The 26,798-nt window shown below is 37.7% G+C and overlaps 1 protein-coding gene across 1 annotated transcript in view; it reads right to left on the reverse strand.

Moving 5' to 3' along the window:
- THSD7A (thrombospondin type 1 domain containing 7A) overlaps positions 1-26,798 on the reverse strand; it is a 309,567-nt gene that overhangs the window by 176,350 nt on the left and 106,419 nt on the right. The window contains exon 2 of the mRNA XM_087821185.1: positions 11,845-12,676. Coding sequence (XP_087677311.1) covers positions 11,845-12,676 — 832 coding nt within the window. The remainder of the gene's footprint in view (positions 1-11,844; positions 12,677-26,798) is intronic.

Consider the following 26,798-nt stretch of genomic DNA (forward strand, 5'->3'; position numbering starts at 1 on the left):
ATCCAAAAGTATGTAAATTTCAAACTATTGAAAATAATTTCTGACAAATTCAGTTATTAATCTTGAATTAGAATATATATATTTATCTCCATATATATATCTTTTGCTATGTCTATTCTTATCCATCTATTAATAGGAGTATATGTATGTTCATAAATGTATGTGTGTGTATATAAACATCAATATATATCAGTTAGTGGTCTGACTTAATAGCCTTTTGAATACTATTAGTAGCCTTTTGAATACTTTTTTTTTTAAAACCACAGAGAACAATTAATGTAATCTTAACTATCAGTGATTTTTCTTTATCAAAAACCTGCTTTGTTTGTTCCAACACTGCACTGTGCACGATTATACCAACATTCCAAGATTGTTTCAGACAATGGCTTCTTGTATTAAGCACAGCACAGTTATTTTCTTCATTTACAATTCAACTGTTATCCTGCTAGTATGCTAAAAAAATTTTCCATGATCACATCCCTTTAAAATCTAGTATCAATGACCATGTATTTGTACTAAATAGAAAAAAAGCTATCTTTCAAAGAAACTTTTGGGAAGAGCTAGGTAATTGCTCTATAATAAAGTGATACAAGATTAAAGGGAAAAAAAGGTGAAAGTGTGAGTAGAGGCCTAAAATAATGCTCAACATAATGCTCAATAATGGGCAAGGATTTTAAGAAGGAAATAAGAAAAAATACGTGATTGAAATACAGGACTCAAAAAGAGTGAGCATATTCTTGATTAGGTTACACAAACAGTGCATGAATGATTTATTAAATTTCTGTCCTATGTGGACTTTTTTTCCTTTTAATATATTTCCTCCAATTTAAACCCTTCTTGTTAGATTCCAGTCAGAGCGAGACCAGTACCACCCACATAAGTCTAGCACAGTTCCAGCAAATGAATGGAAACAATGGGTGAGATCACTGTTCCTGCCAAGGAGATGCAAGGTCACCGCCCCAATCTGGGGCCAGGCTGCTCCAGGAAGTGCCAGCTCGAGGAAGTTTCTCAAGGAATCTTGTTCTCACACCAGCTCATGGAAAGAAGCTAAACTCAGAACAATCAAATGGGAGATATTAATAAGGCTCTGAGGGAAAGCAAGGGAATTGGAATGAACTTTAAAGTTCATGTGAGGAAGGACTGGGCAGTGATATCTACAATGTGGTTTAAGGTTAATCCCAGGCCCTAAATCCTTTCCCTTCACTTAAACATGTTTTAAATGCTACCTACGAGCTCCCTTTTGTCCAATTGTCCAATGACAGGATCATTATTTAGACCAAAAATACTCCTGAGAGGTGATAGAGAGAGGTGTCAGAAAGGTGAAGATAAACTAGGCATGATGAGGCAGTCACACCTTTAGGATGTGGGAAGTGACCCTGGTGTCACATTGATGTTTCTGAATTTGATATGTTTATAGGTAAATACTGTCAGTATTAGCCTTTAGTCTGCCATCATCAATGCCAACTAATTGATAGTTATGATTAAATAGTTTAGTGCCCTCAAAATGTAAAAACAGGAGAAATAGACAATATAAGGATGTTTGCAAATGGACCAAAGATTAAACTAAATAAACTAATGCTCAGAAACTATTGGTGTACATTTACAATATTAAGAATGATACATATTCTAATTTCTACAGAGCAAGTTTTTAGTATTAACCAGGCACAATAACACTGAAATATCTTCTCAGTGCTGTCTCCTGAAAGGAACCAATTATCCATACTCTACATTCTGTATGTTCTATGTTCTCTTAGTTGAATGTGACATCTCTCTTGAGGACAGACATTATTTTACATGTTTTGGTTATTTTCTTCCTAATCTGCAGAAATTTCTAATTTCCCACTGACCTTAGTTAGCTCCCTATTTATTCACTAAAAGGCTCAAGTTCTAAAACCAGAATATTCCCTTTAATTTTAATACTTTAACAAACATTTGTTGCTAGGCACTCTCATTGTTGAACGGGAGCTGTAAGTAATATTGTGTCTTTCATGAAGTAGCTTATCTAGCCATTCACCTATTGCTATTACATAGAATGGGGGTATATACATACAAGTAGATATGTGTTAGTATATTTCCTTATATAATGTATATCATAACTTCTGAGAAAATTTCAATATTTAACAAAATACATTTTTTAATGAAATCTGGGGCTTGACATAATATGAATGAGCTAATCAGTTGTTCTTTTACAATACTAAAAAATACTTTTGTTTTCAAGGAGTGAAATTAAGTTGAGGAAAAGAGAGAAGGAAATAGAAATGAACTTGGGTCATACTTCAGGTGAAGGGATCAGGATGGGAGGTGTGCATAAACTCAAGAATAAGTCTGAAGAGGAAAATGTCATTGTTAGTGAGGGATGTTAAATGGGAATAGAAAATAAACAGAAGGCAAGAGTTTCCTGCTTTATAATTTTGACCAGAGCAGCTATCTTGAATCCCAAAGTTGGTTGGCTGAAGTGTATACAGAGCTACCAGCACTTGTCTGACAGCTAGTCTAGTATTTTGAAATGAACAGAAACACCTTTGGAAGGAGCGGGATAATGTGTGTATAGTCTTACTGACTATAAATGTGTGCTGTATTTCTCTCCCCACTATTATATTCTGCAATCTAAATGGGGAACTTTCTCGGAACACGCACAAAATAAGAAAGCGGAAGATGGATAATTCTGCTGTGAATCAGCCTCATTAAAAAGGGTGGAGGGATGATCACATACTCAGATCCAAAGAGGCTATCTCCCCTAAATCAGAAGTAATCACGAAGACTATTTAAAAAATGGATGTACTTCAAGTTTTGAAATATATCCCTATTTGGTGAGAATGAGCTTCAGCTTCTTAGAAATGCCTTCATGAGAACAACCTTTTCTCCTATACACCCAAGGCAGCCCCGGGGTCTCATAAATACAACAGTAGGGCGACTTTGGTCAAGTCTTGTTTATTACCCTCTGCTTTGCACTTTGTTAGGTGACTTGGGAAAGGTACTTAAAACTTCTTACAGTCAATTTTTGACCTCTGTAATATAGGTATTTTATAAATAGTGATCTTTTAAAACATTTCAATGTAAAAGTTTTATATAATTGTAAATTAATGATGTGTCTAGCACAGTGCAGAACACATAGTGCTTAATTAATACCTGTTTATTGATTAAATGATTATAATATGCATATAACATGGAAATTATATTCACAAATCTCCACTTCCAATATAGAGTTTATTTTATTTTTATACATTAAATATATATATTTACATTTATAAAATTATTTTATAAATATAAGTACATATATAAAATGGACTAAAAACCCCTACCACCAATATTGTACTTTTTCATGGATAGTTTGTCTTAAGATTTTAGCTAATGATAACATGAACCCATGTGATGAGCAAAATATTATTTCCTTATTTCTTTATCTTACACTTAGTTTTAATTACTATGATTTTAGTAATGCATATAGAATACTTTTATAATAGGTGTGGATTTAATTTTTAAATAAATAATACATTTATTGGGATGGGCTCAAAACACTGTTTCTAATAAATGTGGAGATGACTGACCCACAAGGCATGAAGTCCAAACATTTAAGCTTGACCTCCAAGATTTCCCTGGATTCTCTTTAGTCTAGTTTATCATCCCTTTATAATGTAATCTCTAGATGTGTGAATGATTCACATAAATCATATCCTTGCACAGTAAACTGTGCGTATCTCAGTGCCTTTGCACTTGCTGGCTTGCTGTTTGCATATTTTCCTCCATCACCCTCCCTACCTTGCGCTTGCCTACTAGCCCTTACCTCTACCAGCATTTCCTCTATAAAGCTATTCCCTATCAAGCAATTTCCCTTTAGGAAGAACTATCTCAGCTGTCACTTGCACGCACTCCCTCTCTCTATATAGACACAAACTAGGACTTGTTTTTATATTGCTTTTTTGTGCCATTCTTTCCACGGCAAAGAATAGTTCCTTGAGATTAGGGTCCTCTCCGCTTTGCTTTTGTTTTGTCTATATATGCCAGCACCCAGAATGTCTCAATGTCTTGCACTTGTTGAACAAAAAAATTAATAAACACGAAATTAATTAACTAATAAGTAAACCAGCAATGACACTGTACTCTACTATATATCAGTTATACCTGGCAGGGTTAGTAGAATATAAATTGCAAACTCATATGGGCTGAATCAGAAGGGTTTAATAAAAGGATTATTAAAAGTGTAGGCAGTGTTAAGAAAAATCGTCAAGGGATGGTGAAGCACCCAGGGGCTAGCAACTGTAGGAAGATGGTTATCCCAAGGTAATAAAGGGCCAAAAGAAAGGATTTTACCAGAACCTGGGATGGACCTAGACAGAGCTGCAGGATAAATACCCCAACTGCCCTTTCCTGCCACCTTCACATAAACTGCTGCTGCCTCCCAGGGTGAAATCCAACCAGGAAGAAGAGAACTCGGAAGCCTTATTACTGTTATTATTATTATTAATTATTAATGCTCAGAGGTCAGCCTCCAGGCACATAAGCGGGATCTGGAAGGGGTGGGGAGTGGCTCTCAAGGGCAATGTGCCCCATCAGCTCTGTATTTTGAGAGAAGTGAAGATTCTCTTGCTGGCCATATACCATCTGCAAAAGACTGTGGGCCCTTGAGTCCGTTTCTTCGGTCAGCTGTGGCCAGCAAGCAGCTGAGGCAGGCTGGTGAGAAATGATGATGGGTGCACCTTGGCAGCAAATTGACACCTCGGGTATTACAGAAAGTTCTTTAACCTAAAAGCCTACTATTTATGCATGAGAAGTAGCCATTTCATAAATGGATTCTGAATGACCTAAAAGTAGTCAGCATTACTTAAAATAGTGGGTAATGCACTCCCTTCTTTTTGGTAAGGTTAGAATTAGACTTGCAGTTTCACTGCTCACAAAGTCGTAATGTGGAAAGAGCCCCAGGACCACGTGGCCCATCCACCGAGGAGAACCGCGCACTTTCAGGACTACGAGGAGCCGTCTCATCCCACAGGCACTGCGTATAAACTCATCCCCATGTTCCAGTTACAACTGATTTGTGGAACATGTTAAAAATTAACTTCCTGCCACGAAAGATATATTGGATTTTATATCCACAATTTTAGCTATAGTTTTTGTTCAGGGTTCTTTGAAATCACAAAACTTGGAAGCTTTTAGAGATTTTTCAACCCCATCCTTCTCTTGAACATCACTGTTCACCCCTCGCTCCCACGCCCCCCACACACACCACACACATATGGCTTATGGATGAAAAAATGAAGTCCCAGAAAGTTTAAATGCCTTGTTCAACAATGGGTAGCCATGACTGCATAGGTTTTCCTATTCTTATTTAGTAGTGATTTCCTCTACTTATCCATTACTTAAATTCCTCTCTTAATTCAGCAAATTTTCAAGCTGTTATAAAGCCAGTACTGCAGATTTATATTTAACTTTTAAATTTCTATTCCAGAGAGCAATCCTAAAAGAATAGTTAACAACTACTATTCCCCCCTCCTTTTTTAAAAATTGATTTGAGAGAGAGGGAGGTATAGAGCGAGGAAGAGAGAGACTCAGAGTGTAGCACTTACTGATGCACTCACTGGTTGATTGGTGTATGCGCCCTGACCAGGGATTGAACCTGCAACCTGGGCATATCAGGATAATGCTCTAAACAACTGAGCTATCTGGCCAGGGCCAACAACTAGTATTCTAAAGTAAAATAGGAATCAGGGATGAAGAGATTATGTTGGAAAAAAATACAATTTACTGCTTAACAGATTTAATGTTGAAGTTGAAAGGGTATGTCAGAAAAGCACGAGTTTGGGGGGAAAAAATCAGAAAACCACTTCAGTATTATTCATTACTATCTGAAATAGTAAGGCTGAATTTGAGTAAAGACTTAAAGAAATAAAATCAATAACAAAATGAGAAAAATACTCCAAAGTGTCAGTATTTTAGGGGTTATGAAACTATTTTCCTCTTCATATTTTATCCATTTTAAAAAATGCTTTTCTTTAAATTCCAGGACAGTTTTAGGTTTTCAACAAAACTGAGAGGAAGATACAGAGATTTCCCATACACCTGCTGCTCCCACACATACACAGCCTCCCCCATTATCAACATCATCCATTAGGATGGTCCTTTTTTTTTTTTAACTAAGGATGAACCTACATAGACACATCATAATCAAAGTCCAGAGTTTACAACACAGTTCACTCTGGGTGTTGTGCATTCTATGGGTTTGGACAAAAGTGTAAGGTCATATATCCGGCATTATAATATCACACAAAGTATTTTCACTGCCCTAAAAATACTCTGTGTTTCCCCCTATTCATCTCTCCCTCCTAAACCCTGGCAAAATTAATTTTTTTATGGTCTCCATAGTTTGCCTTTTCTGGAATATCATATAGCTGGAATCATACAGTATGTAGCCTTTTCAGGACAATTATGTCACTTAAGAAAATGAATTTAAGTTTCCTCCAGGTCTTTTCATGGCTTGACAACATTTCTTTTTAGCGCTGAATTAGATCCCATTATCTAAATGTAACACATTTTATTTATTCATTCGCCTACTGAAGGACATCCTAGTTGCCTCCAAGTTTTGGCAATTATGAATAAAGCTGTTATAAACACCCATGTGTAGATTTTTGTGTGAACATAAGCTTTCAGCTCCTTTGGGTAAATACCAAGAAACGTGATTGCTGGATCATGGTAAGAGTATGTTTACTTTGTAAGGAACTGCCAAACTGTCTTTCAACCAGCAATTCCCACCAGCAGTGTAAGAGAGTTCTAGTTGTTCCACATCCTTGCCAACATTTGGTGTTGTCAGTGTTAAGGATTTTGGCTCTTCTAATAGGTATGTGATAGTATCTCACTGTTGTTTTAATTTGCATTTCCCTGATGACATATAACGGGGAACATCTTTTCATAGGTTTATTTGCCATCTGTATATCTTCTTTGGTGAGGTATCAAGGTCTTTGATTCATTTTTTAATTGAGCTGTTTTACTTTTAAGTTTTAAGTGTTCTTTGCATATTTGGGGTAACAGCCCTTTATTAAATGTGCCTTTTGCAATTATTTTCCCTGGCGTAGCTTGTCTTTTCCTTCTCTTGAACTTTGGCTGATTTTTGTATTAGATTTTGTAAGGATTTGTGGGAGTTCTTTATGTGTTAAGAAAATTAGCTCTTTGTCAATTATATGTATTGCAAATATTTTTTTCTCAGTTTGCTACTTGGTTTTAACTTAGTTAATATTTTTCCTGAGCAAATATCAATCTTTTCCTATATGATCTCTGCAATCTGTGGTCTAATGTGTCCTTCCTTATTTTAAGATTTTAAATATCCTACTTTTTCTTCTAGTATTTGAAAGAAACATTTAAAAGTATTGAATGATACTTGAACTCACTTTTGCATAACAATTAACAAAAGGATACTTTTCTTTTTCCCCTCTTATTTCCTTACATGACAAAGAAATTGCCCCTTAAACAAAAACATATTAATTTCCCCCAAAATTGGAAATGCTCCTTCACCACTGGAAACATATTTTAAGGTTTCGGGGATCTTTTTTCTCAACCCAGTTCTGTTTGATCTGATTATTTATGTACTAACATACAATTGTTATCATTCCTATTTATGGAATAAAATGCATTTAATTTACTTGTGATGTTAGTATTTTCTCTTTACTTTTGTTTTTCAGAATTTTCCTGGCTTTTATGATCTACTTATTTTTCCCTTGGTAACTATGCAAGAACACCATAGGAGCAATCAGTGTATTTACTACATGTCCTAAACAAGCGCATATCTACTTTTTCACTTTTCAAAGTCTGTTATCATGTGTAGAACTCTTGTAGTTAGGCTTATTTCAGATTTTTTTTTTTTTTTACTGTTGTAGATGGGATATTTTAATCCTTTGTTTCCATCAATGTTGAGCCCATTGCTGTTTGCATCTAGGGAATATATTGATCTTGGGATATTATCTTTCATTAACTATCCCACTGAGCTATTCTACTGTTTATAATATATTTTCAATTGATAATCTTGAGTTTTCTATAAAATTTGGAGAAAAACATCTTAATTTTGACATCTGCTTTCCAATTTTCATTTCTTTCTCCTTTCAACTACACTGACTAGTACTTACAGGTGAATGCTAACTATCAGTGGAAATAATGTGCTGTCCTGCCTTATTTTACTTTGAAGAGAATGTGTCCTGTGTTTCAGAATTGAGTAACACTGTGGCTTTCAGTTCAATGTCTCTTTGTCTATCTCTCTATAACAATTGCTCTATATACATTCTTCCACGATGATATAATTTCAGCCTCTTCTAGAAGAATATCGGCCCTGTGCAATTTCAAGTTGTGGATTACAGTCTTCCTTAATTTAAGGACAGTTTTCTATTATATCATTGTATTTTTGTTTCGTTTGTTCTAATTTTTCTGGTGCTATCTTCGGTAACACCAGAGTTTCATCTAGTGATCTGCTTTATTTCCATATATATCATCTTTTTAAACAATTACAGCTTACTTGATGTTCTGCAGCTGTTTTCTCTATCATCGACTCTTCTCATCACAGAATATTTTCCCACATTTTGTTTCTTCTAACATGAATTTCATTTCTTTTCTTGCTGTAGAATTCCCCATTTCTTTTTGTGCACTCTGCCAAATCACTTTTAAGCTCATTCAGTTATCTTAACTCTTCTTTGACTACTGAAATTCTTTCTCCTTTTTGGTTCAGAAGAAAATGTATTACCTTTCCTATCTTCGGTTTCTTGGGGAACTGTTTCCCACACTTTCATACCAGCTCTTGGCCTGGAGGAAATACTCTATTTAGGCCTGGCTGACACTCACTGGTTCGCAGGGAAGCCCCCTTTGTCCATGGTGTGTGTAGTGATTTAGAGGTCTCTTCTACTGGTCATCAAAGCTTTAACCCCTCAGTCCATCAAACGGATAGTCTTTTCCTGGCAGTAATATCACAGTGAGTCTCCTTGTTCAGTCCTGCCTATTATGCCATTCTGTTTTCACACAGAACTCAAAGACTCTTCAGCAGCCCGTTGACTAACACAGACCATGACATACCAAGGTGGTGTCATTGGCTTGGCCCCTCAGAAAGTTCAGGTTAATCAGAGATTTTGAGTTCATAAAAGCTGCAGAGACATAATGCCTCTCAAAGTCTCCTCCCTCAATTATGTCTAATTGTACCACATCCTCCAAATCTTCTCTATCAGGTGTGGTTTGGGCCTGGGACTGTTCTTTATTATCATAAAAGAATGGACTTCCATATGCATTTTTATTCCTACTCGTTTCAGTCTGTTTAGAAAGCAGGAAGCAGGGCAGATCTATTTTCTTTAATGTGGAAGTTCTAGCAGTAATTCTGCAAAAATTATTTTTATTTGCTTATAAACTGCTTGCCCAATATTCATAGGTTTATTTATCTTAATTCATTTAGTGTTTGTAATAAGATTTTTAAGCCATAGGAAATAATTTTTCATCCTCTTACATGATAAAATTACTTCTCAATTTGATATGAGACATAACTTTAAATTTAATCACCAAGTCTGTGATCTGTGGCTGTGTGCCTTTGATGGTATTATCCATCTACTCTTTATTTCATTAACTTCACTGATATGCTATAATGTTGGAGCAAAATTTAGGTCAAAACACCTGATTTCTGTCTCTCCACTAACGCTTTAACTTTCTGAATCATATGTTTATTCATGTATATTCTTATATATGTAATTCTTAAATGAGAAAAATGTTAATAACCACTTTGCTTAACATAATGTTTAATCTGTGACCTAATAAGTTATAACATATATGCAACTATGATTTTATTAGAATAGTTAGATATGGTATTTCTCAAAGAATGTAAGCACCTGATAAATAATCTACAGATTTTAAAACATATTTGTTTATTTCAAACAGCTGCATGGGTATGTTAGGCTCTATGCAGTAGTAGGTACTCTTCTAATTACACTTTTAATTGACTAGTCAATGTTAAAAAGAAAATTAAGTGTCTACAGCATGCTAAACCAGTGACAGCATGAGACAACTCAAATTGTCTTGGAGGCTGAAGAAACCAGCAGAATAAGGTCGTTTCCCAGTCAGGGCACATGCCCGGGTTGCAGGCTCGATCCCCAATGGGGGCGTGCAGGAGGCAGGTGATCAATGACTCTCTCATCATTGATGTTTCTCTCTCTCTCTTTCCCTCTCCCTGATATCCCAATAAAGATATATTTAAAAAATAAATAAGGATAGTCATAAAATAATAAAAACTGGGATTGACTTGAAAATGCACATGACATAGACTCAGAGGTGAACACATACACACACACTCATACACACACACACACACACATACACATACACACTTAAGGAGTTGTAAGGAAGCTGGACAACAAAGGCAGGAGAACAAGGACCATTAGCAAGACCAGGAAAGGAGTTGGGCTGATGGCACCAGAATAAATAAAGAGCAAATTACTGTTGGGCTGAGAGAAAATATAACTGTGTAAGTCCAAAGAGGGGAGAGAAAAGCAAATATCCTAAAAACAGTCACTAGAACAACGCTATACTGAGAGAAAATGTCTTAGATAAGTCGATTGTTTGTTTACTCATTAATTTACACTATATCCTGAACTAAAAAAGGCTTCAAACCAGCTTTCAAAATCTGCAGAAAGCAAAATCACCACACACAAAAATGAATAAAGAAAAGTAATGAGGGTGAGAAACAGATGAAGCCAATGGAGTATCTTAGTAAACAACACGCATGTCACTTAGTCCTGTTTCTGTTCCCAACAGCCAAAGTAAACAGGAGAATGTAATCTGTTACCAGATTTCCAGGGGCCATAAGGAAAACAACCAGCTGCTCTCCAGACGCACATGGGTTGAGACATCGGTGAAATTTATCTTATGTGCTTTTAATTAAAGAACAGACGTGTGATGGAGTAGATGACATTTCCAATGTCATTTCCACAATATATACGATATAAAATTCTGAGTGATGTTACCATAATTTCTCTCAATTCAGTCCAAATCATAACTGCATAAATATTTCAGAAAAGGCAATTATGCAAATGATCCACATAAGCCACTCCCAGATGGTCTGGCTTATCCAAGAGCAAAATTTAGAAAATCCAAAGAACATCATATCCTTTAGATAATCCTCAATGGAAGATCCTCAGTGAATATTTTCACAACAAATAAACCACACATGAGAAAGTCTTTCATAGCACTGTCACCATTTCATCAGATACAATTTGACATATAATTTGTTTAGAAAACGCAGCCAATTAATTACATGTTTTCTAAACTAGGAAACTCATGATTAAATACCATCTACTTACCTTAATTTCTGCTGATTTCCCTTTTTCTTCTCTGAGGAAAGTTATCCCATTTTATAAAATGTGAAAGAGAATTATCCCTAGGTATATAGTTCCCTGGGTGGTGGTTTAGATTTTGTTTACGGGGTAATTCTGAAAATGCTATAAACTTGGAGAGATTACAGGTGTGACTTATTCTCAGTAAAATGTGTGTCTGAATTCGAAATCCCAAAACTCCAGCCATTAAATGAGCCTCCCCCACCCTCCCATTATGGATGTAAACAGCACTATTGACCTACAGCAGCAGGATCAGCTCTCAGAAAATCTCTCATATTGACAGCAAGTGGAAATGAGCTCAGGCCGTGTAGGGCCTACACATGAGCAAGACGGAAACAAGGCCCGGACACACACGAGCTTAAGCGCCTTCAAGTGCAACACGTTCCACCGGCGCCCGCCCCGGGCTGCGCGCATGGGGCCCCGCGCATCGGGGAGCGCGCGAGGGACCCTGGAGCCCACGGCCCGACAGCGAGGCGCGTGGCCACGGGCGGTGCAACCTTACCGCAGGTCGGCGGCTTGGCCCGTCTTGTTGGTGCAGGTGACCTCTCTGGTCTGATAGCCGATCTGGATGTCCCAGTACTTGTTCTCCTGGCGATTCTGTCTGTTCCTGTTTCTCTTTTTCTTGATAAGCTCCCGGGCCTCGGGGTCGCGCCCTCCTTTCCCGCGGCCCTTGTCCTGTTCCTTGCTCTTCCCACGCCTCCTCGCCTGCCTCGCCTGTCTCGAGGGGGGCACCGAGCACGCGCCCCAGGGCCCCACGTGCAGGCTGTAGGCGCGCTCCTCGGCCTCGCAGGGGCCCGCCTGGCACACCTGGAACTCGGTCAGGTTCGGGCAGCCCGAGCCTCCGAACTGCGGCGGCGCCACCACGTGGCGCGCGCGGCGCTGCAGCCCGCTGCCGCACGTCTTGGAGCAGCCGGACCAGGCGGAGAACTCGGACACGATGCAGGGCTGCCGGCAGGGGATGAGGCAGGCCTGCTCCAGCAGCGGCTTGGGCTCGAAGTACTCGCAGATGAGGTCCTCCGCGGGCGCGCCCGTCTCCTTGTGCGCGCACGCGACCTCTCGCACCTGGATGCCTTCTTCCCCCTTGGTGCACTCCAGGGCCTTCTCCAGGCTTCGTGAGATCACGGGCTGGCACTGGTTCCAGGGCCCCAGCCTCCAGTCGTACAGCTCTTTGTGCCAGTCGCAGACTCTGAAGCAGCTCTGCTGGTTGCTGGGCCTCTCGGCCTGCCTGCAGTTGGTGTGCAGCGTCGTCCAGCCTTCCACGTGCGCGCACCACACGGCCCGGGTCTGGATGCCTCCCGGGCCACATTCATCCCCCATGCACCGGCCCCACGGACCTGAAAACAACACGAGAGTTAGCAGTGCGACCAGAGGAAACTCGAGGTTACTTTCCGTTCCAGAAAGGCAGTGCAAGATCTAGGGCGTTGACCTCCCCCGAAGTGTTACAAAGTAGGTCTCCGCGCAGGCTGCTGGAAAGTAACCATCTGCACGCGCTCAGTCCTGCCGAGGGGAACTGTGTCAGAGTCTATATATGGTGACTGCCCGCGCAATTTCACCCTGGGTCCCCTGGGGGTGACTAAAAGCTTGCTTTTATTCGTTTTCTTAATTTTAGGTTGTAGAGGACACCGGCAGTTAGTCAGTGAAAACCCGCCGCGCGCCTCCTAACCGTGATCCACGCCAGCAACCGGGAAAGAAAACGACCCACGCGCAGGACTTCGCCTCCCGCAGGCCCTTCTCTTCCGGAGCAATTAACGATTTGGTAGAATATGCTCCGTTCTGCCTCATTTCTGGTTGCTTTACATTGTGGCTAAGAGTCTAATAGTTGTATGTGTGTGTGTGCTGACAGCTTAGTTTCTGGCAACCAAAGAGAAAATCTTCATTCAAGCACATTCTGCCTTTAAATCGATCATTTTCCTCATCTCCCCGGTGAAGTGTGAAAAATAGATGAGAGAATTTAAATGAAGACTATTGCCATTTTCTGAACATGGACGGGTTACCTGGAGTTTTATCAATCCATTCATTTCCTAGGTATGAACTCTCTGGTATTATAGAGCTGTTTTGAGGGATACTTAAGTCAGTGGCTTTACTGGGAAGTGTGGGCCTTTTACCTATGAAGCCCTCTTAGCACAGATTGAAAGCCCCTTGTATCTGCACGTATTATTTTTTAACGTATTTAATAGGGTTTCAGTGTTTTAACAGACAAATCTCAATTGATGAAATTGAGAATTACGTTATTTTGGAATTTTAAAGAAACGTGATGATCACATGATTGCATGATTTTTGAAGTGTGCTCCATGAAATGTGAGAAATTATTTGATGTAGCCTAGAGCCATCTTTAATAGGCTATGTGGGAAGGTGGGGGGCAGCTAAAGGGTTGGGCTTCAGGGTCCCCCAACCCCACCCCACTGCCCTCCTTCCTCCCTCATTGTTGCTTCTACAAGAAAAGCTCCATTACTACTATTTATTTTTATACATGTTGAGATTACGCGTAAGATTTCGTCTGACAAGATGTTTCTGTTGCCCTAAAGTGAAAAGCACTAAACGAGGCCAACAGACTGACTCTGTGAATGAAAAGAACTGGTGACAAGAAGGGGAAGTGATTTGCCAAGTTCACATCTTGAATGAGTAACAAAACCATCCTTGATTTCAGATTCTAGTTCTGACTTTTAGTTTTACGATTTAGCCTAGGTTGTAGAGCTCAAGACTTACGATACACCCACACAAAATGATTAATCTACAAAGAATGAAATATGAAGAACGTGCTTATCATAAATAATTTCAACATTTAATTTTATTTATATAGGAAGGTGTTTATAATTTGATAATGTTAACTTCATTACAAATGGAATAATGGAATTGTAAACAGAAAAGAGATTGAAAATATTGTGCAAACGAATCACTTTTGCATGAAAATAAGAATTGTACATTTGGCATACCCATGTCAGTACTTTATGAATCTCACATGTGAAGAGTCATAGGGGACTTTAAATACATTTACAGAAACAGTGTTCCCAGAGTGCTGATGTCAAAATTTTATGAGTTCAGTGAGTCTGTTAAATCTGTCCACATCCATACCTGATATTTTTATGTTATTTTTAACTTGTCAAAGGAAAATATATACTCATAACCTTGTTGATGCTCTCTTAAAGATTTTGTAAACATTCAGTTAGGAATCACGGAACCTAGGACTCTTCTCAGGAAGGAAACACAGTAATATGTATAAACATTTAGAATTAATTCCACACGCCTTTGGTACTTACTCCTTTCCCCACTGTGCCTGAACGAATCGAATCAGTCCTTCTTATTTCCTGCCCTAAACACAGCATATAAAGATAGGTTTATGTTGGGCCGTCAAGTGAGGAGTAAGCTATATGCCGTTACATCTAAATTTCAAACTATGAGTGTCTTTCATTAATTTAAAGTCTAAATTCCAGATGTAACTCAGGAGAACTTCTTGATATTTGATGGTTTTCTAATCTTTGATATTAATTATGAAGTTAGACTGATCCATCAGATTAGGACTAATAAGAAGCTAGTCTTTTATCCTCAATCTAAAAATTAAAAAAATTTATAGCAAATTGTAAATTTGGCATTTAAATATATTAACTGTACTACCTGCTTGATGTCAATGCCAACAGAAAGGAAGAAATTGAGTTCAAGAAAACTTCTACACTATTTCATACACATTGATATTCTAAAGTTTACTTAGATCACTAGGAAAAGCATACATTCTAAATACAAATACAATTCAATTTTCATTCCAAAAATATCATCGCAGATTCCTATTAACCATTTATGTATAGAAAACTGTATTGGGCTTACTTTATTCCAAGTACATTTCCATTGAGAACCCGAAGACAGGCAACCCTGAGCATATTCCATGGAGATCTATAAAAACACCCTCTAGGCTGAAGGAAGATAAAATGTATGGGGGCACCAGTGAAAGTGGAGGTGGCAAAATAACCACCAATGAACCTGAAAAAAACTCATTCACTTCGTAGGCTTTAACTGCTGTCTTATCTTTTCATTGCACCTTGGGTATTACACATGTCCAATTAACAGACCTTTTGAAAAATCAGATCTTTAGCACTGTACACCCGATGAAGGGCTGTCTACTTCTTTCCTCCAGCAGTTTAAAAATAATCACACATTGAACAGAAAGGGGACCACATCTAAAATTGCTCTTGACAGCTAAGAATTGTTAGCCCAATTAGCTATCATGTGTCAGGGGGTACAAATGTTTCAAAGGGCAATCTGAAAGCACAATATGCAAACTCTATCAAGGAAAACACAAAGACGTCTTCTCCCAAATAGAATGTGAGACTGATACTGAACTCCTATCTCTCTCTGCACAATGTTAAATTGTAGCCCGATGTCTGCTATTACTAAGTGGGAAATGGTGCTGTTGGAAAGGTGGCACGTGTGTGTGCGCGGTCTGTGTGCGCGATGTTTGCTTTTTAACAAGAACAGAAAGAATTTTCACTGGTTTAAAACTTGCTTCATTTATTGTTCTGGTTCACTATAACATAAAGGGGACCTGGAATCCAACTGCACAAAACAAAGGACAGGCAGCTTTTTACTTAAGGCCTTGGATAATATCCCTTTATAAGTGGAAATGTATTCCTGCATACAGATTTGTAGGACTGTGTTCATTCAGTATCACGCAAAACACTTCTAGGATGTAGGTCAAAATATATACAGAACATTTAGCCTGACAGAGTTTACATAAATCAAGAAAGAAATACTGGATGTCCTACCCCACTAAAAAAAACATTTGAATGAACTGTTTACATACCCAAATATTTATATAATCAACAGGCTCACAATAGAAATATTTTCAGTTGGAACTGATGCAAGATTATGCAAAATTCTTATAACAACTTTAAATGAATGCTCCTTGGCTTAGTTTTCCATAGGCTAGTACTTTAAATATAATTCTTAACTAACTTTCCAAAAATGTTGATGAAGAGGGTGGTTTTTTTTCTGCCTGCTAAAAAGGGTTTCATAACATGCCTATTCTCTTCATGTCATTGAAAACTCTCTTTATTTCAGTCTACAAAAGGTGGCCTTTTAAATTTAAAATTAGTATTTTGCTCACTGTAATCAACACTGACTTCTTCTAAGTCTGTGTTTTATATGTCAAGGGCATGAGAACAATATAAGGCTGAGTCTACAAAAGGCCACATTATTGACAGGTGGCTAGTGACTATTCCAAATAGCCTTATAAAAGATAAACACTATAAAAGGAGCATGAGAAAATTATGCGAACTACTTTCTGACCTTGTGTGCTATAAAAGCCTCCAATGAGCCAATTTCTTGTTAGGCTAAATATGTTTGCATCCTTTGGATGAGACAGTGCATTTTCCCTCCTGGATTTGGTTATGGAACAGCATGTTCTAGTTTGCCAAGATCAAGGAGTGCACGAAGGGCTTAGTAATACATTAAATTCTGTCTCTTGAATGCTGCACAGTATCCTACTTTAAAATTCACAGTTCACAGAATTTAAAAAGCTATTTGTTTTTACTCAAGCAAATTAGTTTAGAAAAATTAGAAATTACTGCTAGTTAATAGGAAAGAAAATTCCTCATAAATCCTATACACTACAGGTAAGTAGTCTTCATATTTTGCTGTCATCCTATTAGGCAACTAGAATACATATTTATATCTATTTGGGGTTGTGCTATCAATTGTTTTATAATATGTTTTTTGTTTACTTCACAGTATGCTATAAAAATAATTCCATTTCAATAGGTGTGGGGCCTCAGATGCACACACAAGACTGAACCTACTAGACAGTCACTCGATCCCATTTGCTCTTCATATTTACACAATGAAATCTATCCTACAGTGGCACAGTATGTTGTATTAATTTACCATGATTCATCTAATTGATATTCTATCTGTGAAAGTTTAGGTCTTTTTTTCCCTAGCCCTTTACAACATTATAAAGCATGCTACCATGAGCATCCATTGTTGTACATTGGTTAAGTGATTTAGTCAAAAGGTTTGCAAATTTCAAGTTTTTCATAGAGCTAGTATTACAAAAATGCCCATCAAAATGTACCAGTTTGCTCTCCTACCAGCAATTTATGAATATATTTTCCCCCTCAGATCTACATACTGTTATTTCTCCAGATTTGGGCTTCTATGAAGGGAATCTTAGGTGCTTATTGTCCTCACAGGATCCATTCTTTGACTATTTTTACTGTAAAGATAGTCTTTATTCCTTTAGCTCCAATTCTTTGTGTACTGTGGTCTCCAGAAAGACCTCAAAGCTTCTGGAGAATTGATAATATCCTTCTCTTTCTTCAGGACTGAAACATAATTCTGTCTATTTTGTACTCATCTGGTGTTTTAAAAGGACTTTTTCTGTGGATAGAAGCAAACGTGGGCTTAAGTGTCTGTCTTGAAGTAGTCCCATAGAGTGTCTGGCATACTGTGCCATTCAGTCTCACACTAATTAATTTCATTATAAATATGCACTCTGTCTAGGAGACCCCTTTGTAAAGATTTATGAACACAAAAACAATTAAATTTCAAATATTTACTGTCATAAAGTAGTTTAAAATTTATTTTTAAAAAACAAAAGGGAAGATCAGAGCTTTTTGACTTGAGTTTTAATTTAATTTAATTTTAATTTTAAATATAATTCTCAAATGACAAGTCACTTTGGTGGATAAGAAAAGATCATTCTGAAGTCAAGCTGAGCTTTCATCTTCAATAAGTAATTAAACGTTAAAAGAAATTATGTGAAGAATATCAAATTAAATGTACAAAATGAGGACAAGCTCTTTCAATCTGATGAGACAATGAATGAGGAATCGGTGACCATGATAGCTGATTTTACAGTTGTCAAATACAGTAGCAATCTATTTTTAGGTCCTATCATGTTTGATCTCTCTTAAGAAAATTGCTTAACTTTGAATGCTGGTTTCCCCCATTTGTAAAATATAGTATAAAACATGTCATTAACTTCCATCATCTCATAGCACAATCTGAACCATAAGCTAAGTATCAATATTATGAGGTGTGGGATGCAAAAAAATAAGTTTCCTCCCACCTTCTAAGTTATTCTATCTGGGCTAATAATCACATTAACACAAGACTAATTAACAGGAGAAAATGCCCCAAATTTATTACAGATATATTACATTTGGGGTGCCCTTAGATATGAGACCCAAAGACTCATTGTGCAGTCGAGGTCTATATGTATTATGGACAGAGGGGAAGGGAAGCAGGGGTCAAGGATTTCAAAAGGAAGGTACATAATTCACAGGCTGATGAGAAAGAACAAACGTGGTAAAAAATATTCTTGCTGGGCAACCCAGAAACAGTGGGACACAGAGGGAAGTCCAGTGAACAGATTTTTGCTCGGATCCTCCCTGTCTACACATTTAATTCATATGTGCTAAGGTTCCCTTTCTGAAGCACACACTATGTACTAGGACACACTAGTAAGCCAGGATCTGGGGGGGCGGGGGGGTGTCCACACACATGGATGTATGTAATATATGCTTTTTCTCTTCCCCTAAGGTGAGTAATTCTCTGCTGCAGAAATCATGGTCTTACCTCTAAACCCTAGGTGTCTATCCTGGACTCTCCTATTAGGTCTAGCCAGAGACTGCACATAGCCATTTTATCGATCAGAAATCTGTCTCATAACATCAGATCTGTGGGCCATTATGACCTGAGTAGCTTAGCAGCTTGCACCACAGCCTAGATCTGCAAGAGAGGTCTCTACTGTAGGATCCATTCATAACTGGCAGTCTTCCAAGTCAACCAATAAAGAGACTGTGGTAATATTCCCAAGTGTGATATGTGCGGCTCTCAGAATGCAAAGGGGGTGAGGTAGCCAGCCTCCAAGATAGTCCCTGGTATGCATGTCTTTCTATCATTCCCTCTAACACAGAATAGAGATGACCTGTGAAACCACTAGGATATTGCAGAAATATTAGTATGTAATGTACAAATCTAGGTCAAAAAATATATTGTGGCCTACGACTTGCCTTCTCTTGGTTAATTCATTCTGGAAGAAACAAGCTGGGATGTCACAAGGATACTCAAGCAGCCTTTTGGAAAGAAACTGAGGCCTCGAGCCACAGACATGTGGGTGGCCCATGATCTCCTTGGAAGCAAATCCTTCAGCACCAGTCAAGCCTTCAGATGACTGCAGGCCTGGCCAATGTCTGGACCATAACCTCATGAGAGACCCTGACTCAAAACCACCCAGCTAAGCTGCTTCCAAAAGTCTGACACACAGAAACTGTAAGATAATAAAAATGTTTGGTTACAAGCTACTAAAATTTGAGATAATTTGTTATGTAGCAGTAGATGTCTAACACAGGAACCTGGAAGAGGTGTGCTGCCATAACCAAAAATCTAAGATATGGGAGTGGCATACTGGAACTGGGCAGCGGGCAGACGCTGGAAGGACAATGGGGAAAGTATAAGTGCAATGTTTTGAAAAGACTGCTAGAAGCAGCCTAATGATGGCTGCCAGTAAGGACTTAAAAAGAAGTGAGGAGAATGTTACTGGAAACTTGAGGGAAGGGGATTCTTATTATATCATGGCAGAAAGTGTAGCAATATAGTCACCTATAGGAATGTGTCATACCTAATGGACTGGATGATCTAAGATTTCTACTCAGAGCGTAGAGGGTGCCACCTGTTTTTTCTTATTAGGATATCTCAAATATTTGCCACATCTTACCAAATCCAACTAGCGTGTCATGAATATAATGGACCCATGTGATGTTCTGAGGAACATCAAGACAACCAAGGTGCCTGACCACTCCATTTTGACAAAAGGCAGAAGTGTTAAGTTGGCCTCAGGATGAGAAAGTGAATGTGTCTGCTATACATTTCCCAGTAAAAAAAGAGTTCTTGATCCTATTTACTAGCCAAAAATGAGAAAAATCCCTTTGCTAGATTAGGATCTCCATACCAAGTGTCAAGCACTGTGTTGATTTGCTTTGGTGTAGATGTCACCTCTTCTGAACAGCTGCAATTAGCCCAATACCTGGTTAAGCTCACAGCAGCCTGCTGTCCTCTACCATGATCCAGGATCCTTGGGTACTGTTTAACTTTTTTCAGGGACAATACAGGCCAGTTGGACAGGACTTTGATGCAGACCACCTCTTCCGCATCTTTTGAATGCGTGTGTGGAATTCCCCCAGGGATGTTATGCTAGAGCATTACACAAAATGCTTCATTCCTAGGTGCAATTCATCTCAATCTATCAAAAACTGAGGGGCCTATTAGCCACTCTCAGCAGTTAGCTACTGTATGTCAGCCTAGCAGATGAGAAAGCAAAGCCTTCATGCGCTTCCCCTAGTCTCCTTTGGTCAAGAATGGCCCCACGAACAGCTCACAATGGAACTCTTATTTCTCACCAGTCAGTCAATTATCAAAGTTATCTTAGGCTCCATAAATCATTCACTGTCCTGAAAAAAAAATTATCTTTATCTTGGCATAGACAATTTGGAAGGATCCACAGAGATCCTGTAATACAATCTTTCTTTATCTCACATTCTTTTAACCTCAGATGGAACACTTCTGGTGAAAAGTGCTCATTGCTAAGCAAAGTTGCCCACTCTGGTGATGGAGAGTTTTATTTATTGATTTATTAGTTCTCCCCTATATTCCTATAAAATCTTCCTCTCTAAGAATTCTGCTCTAACCTCTTTCTGACACCTTTTCAAATATTCAAAAACTTCGAACTAAATAATCTTTTTTTTTAATTCCTGATAAGACTTCTGGTCTGATCATTAGACTTGTTGCTTTTCTATGGCACTATTAGACTATACAATAACATCAAAGAGCAATGTGGGAACTAGTTAAAAAAAAGAAAAGAAAAGAAAATAGAGTGGAAAAATAATAAATAAAATATGTGACCACATCCACAGATCTTCTACTCCTACTAAAATAAGAAAGGCAAATAATCTCATATTCATTTCAACATGATGAGTCTCACCCCAAGTCTCTAAATACTCTGTTAACTCATCTCACACACATTTTGTCAAGGTTCAGACTATCTTGATTTAAGTGCGTAATGAATTTACTCACTATGGCCATTTGGTAATTGCTTGGCTAATTCATTCCTGTAAGGACAAAGAGACATACTGAAAATTCTTTGCCTGAATATCTACTTCTTCAATGAATCTTCACCCAGAGTCTGACTCAGGGAACTAGAAGTATATTTCACCTCTGAGCTTTTCTGGATTACTTAATCAGCAGTCTTCACTGACCCGGGATTCCTGAGGTGCCATGCATTCAGTTATCACTCCCCAAAGTTTTTTCTCCCAGAAGACTAATTCCATGGCATAGTCCAGAATTGATAAGCTTTAGGGTATGTTTGAAGATTAATGTTCATAATATACATTTGCATGCTTTGACATGGCGTGTATAAAATGCTATGAAGAAATAAGAATGATTACATAGCAAATGCTTGACACATTTATCTGCCTCAATTTAATATTCTTTTGGTGGAAAGAAATGAGAATTATTTAAATCAAAATTCCACTCATAAATTAAATTCTCTTTATAGAAAGCAATTCCAGTGCTAAAAATGTTCCGAGCATTCTATACTGAATGCTCATTATTTGCTAGGGTACATAGGGCAGAGGGGCTCACAGCCCACAGATGGTCTCCAGGCTAAATAGGACACAGCAGAAGGACAGTGGAAACTTGCATGTGGATTACCTAGACTGCGTTCCTACCAGAATTCATTTTTAATTTAAAAATTTGTTTTATTGTGGTAATAATACTTAACATGAGATTTACTCTCAAAAATTTTAAGTGTATAATATTGTTGGCTGTAGGTACAATGTTATACAATAAATCTCTAGAATCTACGCATCTTGCTTAACTGAAACTTTATGCATATTGACCAGCAGCTCCTCATTTCCACATCCCCCAGCCCCTGGCAACCACCATTCTACTCTGTGCTTTTATGAGTTTGACTATTTTAGATATCCCCATTGCATGCCACCTTTGCTTTATCTATTCATCTGTTGATGAACATTCCAGTTGTTTCTACATCTTGGCTATTGTGATTAGTGCTGCCATTTCTCCAAAAGAAGATGTATAAATGGTCAACAGGTATATGAAAATAATGCTGACTGTCACTAATCACGAAACAAATGCAACCCAAACCAAAATGAGATATCACCTACACCTGTCAAGATGACTATTATCTGAAAAACAAAAGAGAGCAAGTGTTGGAGAGGATGTGTAGAAATTGGAACTCTTGCACACTGCTGGTGGGATTGCAGATTGGTTCAGTCATTATGGAAAACAGTATAGCAGTTCCTGAAAAAATTAAAAATACACCTACCATATAGCCCAGCAATCCTATTTCTGAGTACTTATTCAAAAGAACTGAAATCAGGTTCTTGAAGATATATTAGCAGTATTTACATTTAATGATTATCTTTTTGATGTATCTATTTTGGCTCTAGGAGTTAGTTTAGATCACTGCTTTGCAGAAAACAAGTGTGCCAACTGGTCTAATTTTTTAATATCCCATTCATGCCAATATCTGGTTAATCAAAATATTCTATTTAATTTAATAAATGTTACATGTGCCTGAGATTTTATAAGCACCCAGATCTTTTTCCCAGCCCAAGGAATCAGCCAAAATGCTTTCTTTCCTCATTTACCCATGAACTTCTTAAGTAGAAAAGTACTACAATTAAAGCGGGTGGAATTTTCTTTCACATTATTGAAAAGACATTATTGGAAGATTCAAGTAGTTTGTAATACAGAGAAACAAAGATGAGCATTGTTGTCTTATTTAAAGTATGAAAGAGAATAAAGAATTAACCATTGATTATTCATAACAAATTCTGAGGTAAGTTCTATGTGACCCAATTGTGAAACCTGCCATGTAGTAAATTTCACATGGTATTCTGTGGGCGTTATTTTGAGGAGTGGGGATGAAAAGACATACACTTTAGCAATGAGGTCTTGATGGTATGCTTTAAATCACAGCTCCTCCTGTGTGACAAGTTAACATTTCATGCTTATAAATAGTAGAGTGTGTTTTGTGGATTCCAGTCAGAGAGGGTAACAATAGGTGCATTCAGAGTCTAAAGAAAAAAGATATTATTTTCTTACTTGGGAATGCAAAGCTTGATGGAAATAATGGGATGTGAGTTGGAGAGGTAGAAATGGGAATCATGGGACTTAAGGTTCACCAGGTACAGCCTTAGAGTAGAGAATTCCAGGAGCAGGGAACATGAACAAAAACAGGAAACGCAGCCTGTATAAACAGGATGTCCCCCAAAATGAATATACACACTTTGAGTAATTATAAAGGCAGCATTTATTAAAATACATTTCATTTTCAAAACTGAGCTATCACTGTTCAAGTGTGTATACACTTTTGGGGTTACTCTGTAGGAAGAGGCACATGGAACTCATAGATATGAAAAGAAAAGAGAGCTCGGGGCCAGGTTGGGGAAGGCTTTGGAAACTTTCCCATACATGAACGCTAGCTCAATACGCCTTAGAGTGCCTTACCATTAGTGAATCTGATTCTCTTGCAATAATCTGCTTGAATTGTGCTCCCTCACTCTCTTCTCATGCTATGTAGGTTTAGGAGGATTTCTCACACTGTGTGTACATTTTGATATCTTGTTCAATTGTGTACTCCTTTGTTCACCAAGTATTTTGTGTGCGCAAACCTAATTCTCAAATAAGATTTTAAACCACTCAGACATAGGAGCTTTATTCTATCCCTTTTATAGTTTCCACTAAAGTGCTAGACTGGCAACCGAAATCTATATGAGAGTCCTTTCCATAGTTCACTTAAAATATAATTCGTATTGCTTCTTAATAGATACTTGGTGAGCTGTAAAAGATGGCAGAGGATGGCTGTTTCTAGAAATCCTCAAAGGAAAAGATTCTGAATTAATAAAACAAAGTAGTTTGACATCCTGTGTGAATTATCAAGAAGCTAAAAAATAGAATAGCTGGCTAAGAAGGTCAAAGTTATATTACACTAAAAAAGTGACTGTATGAAAGTGAAGCAGTAGACAGGATGGCCACCCTGCCAGCATCAACAAGGGACCAGCAGGTGGGGAGTCCAACATCAAAAATGCATCCACTGCAAAACTAATTGATGAGAAAATGAACACATAGATTTAAGGAAATCTGTGCCTAAAAACTAACCCAAAACTCAACCAGCTGCTCAGGGACATTGGACGATTAACATGTAACGTGTGAGATACAGCCACCCATAGATGCTAAAAACAACAAACGTTAGCATGATTTCCCTTCTGGTTTGTTTTCTTTTCTTTCTCTGAGGTTATCATCAGAAGGATGCATGTTTATCATGTGTATTTTATTTTAGACTTATTTGTCACTTGCTAATATGCTTGTGAAAATGACTGTAAGGAGTGATAGAATTAAAATTAGTTTCCCCTTGTAGGTCTGCTTTTATTCTGATGGTGTTAATGGTTGACTCATTATTTCAATGGCATTTTCTTCAATGTCACAATGTCTCTCTGAGGGCAAGTCACATTTTCATAATTGCTGTGGTCCCCAAGCATCATGGTTTCTTCTGTGATAAATGCTGCCCCTCAGATCCGAGATTCACAGATCTCACAAATCTCAACCTCTTAGAGGGTTCTGTAACTCACTTTGCCAATGGCTAAATTTTTTATCTGTAGATAAGCAACTTTTCAGAATGTTACACTGTAAAAAAATTCCAGTCTTATGTGCTTTGATATCTTGCAGTTTTCATTTGACATAAGGAATTATAAAGCAGGGGCTATGGTGGGGGAATTCCTTTATCTCTGACTTCTGATCTCTGTAGCTCCTGGAAAACATGTGAATTGCTGCTTCTCTTGGAAAGAAAATGAGCACATATAAAATGCATCCAACTGTAGTTTAGGAATCTTAGCAAAACTCAATAGTATGCTATGTGCCTAAAAGGATGAACGAGAGAAAAAAAGAAAAATTATCAAGTATGGGTATATTTCTTAGGAATTAAATTGTACTTTTTGGAGATATTTCCAAAAGAAAAGTATATGACATATTTTGGGTTTTGAATTTACTCAAATAAAAAAAAAAAAAAAGGTTTTCATTGATTTCCAGCTCTTCTGGTTACTACCCATATGTCACTAATTTCCATATCATATAGATACCTGGTCATGAGTAACCCAGCTCCATCTGACGACAGTACTTTACTAATGTACTTAAAGGCACTAGAACAACCTATACTCACAGTTGGGATTTAAAACTGTAAGCCACTTGTCCACTTTCACCCACCTCTAATCTGTTCTCTGTACTAACCAGTTAGAGGGATCTTTTCAACGTGTACATGTCACCTTCTTATTTAGAACTCTTTGATGCCTCCCATTGCTCTTAAAACAAAGTTTGTTGGCAGGAACTATAAATTCCACCAGCATCTGGCCTGTACCTCCCTCTCCAAGCCTACCTTGTATTTTGCTCCCTCTCAGTATTGTGCTTTACCCACACTCACCTTCTACACCACTTTTCCTCAAATAGATCTCTATTACAGCACCTAGTGTTTTATAATTATTTATGTCTTTCTTTCTATAGATCATTAGTGCCTTGAAGGCAGGTAATGTCTTGTTATTTTTCTATCTCCAATGTTTAGGATAATGCATATCACGTATTAATTGCTCCTGCATAAACACTTATTTAATGAATACATTTAAAGAATACAAATTCCAGCTGCTTAATTGCAAAAAAATTTCACTGCTAATATATTAGCAAGAAGACACCTTTACAGTGAGCACAAGACCTTAATTTAGTTAAAATATAAATTTCCACAGAAGTACTATCTAAGAAGCTAGACCCTTTCTATTCCAAGCGTGATCCAGGGACCAGCAATATCAACAATGATCAGAAATTCAGAATCTCAGGTCCAACACTAAACCTACTGTATCAGAATCAACATATTTAGGAGAAACTCCTATATAATTTGTATGGGCGTTAACGTTTGAGAGGTAGAGATAATCAATTTACACTGACTTATAAAGGGACCTTCATATCAGTGTTGGTGGAGAGGGATATGCTTGTACATAAAAAGAATTAATATGGGGAGAAACCAATATTTCCTAGAATAACTTATGAATTCATTGATGCATCCAAATAGGAAGTAAGGAGTAGCAACCGTCTCCCAAGTACTGTGGGAGGCACTGGACGCACCATGTTTAAAAGCGATGCAGTTACTGTGGTCATGCGGGGTTCCACTGCTCAGAGGGTAAGCTTAAATAAAACAGACAAAAACTATTATATACTTACAATGAAAGCAAAGGCTAACAGAAAATTCAGGTTAATATAAATCTAATAAAAATTCTAATAAAATAATTTTGGAAGAGGAATGATTCTAAACTTCATCTCGCATTAAAATCAATTATATCTAAAATAAGCATTATGAATAAAAGCAATGGAATTTGGCCTTGCCTGACTTTATGTTAAGCCATA

This window comes from Miniopterus natalensis, chromosome 10 (assembly GCF_054644295.1).
Source record: "Miniopterus natalensis isolate mMinNat1 chromosome 10, mMinNat1.hap1, whole genome shotgun sequence".
NCBI lineage: Eukaryota > Metazoa > Chordata > Mammalia > Chiroptera > Miniopteridae > Miniopterus > Miniopterus natalensis.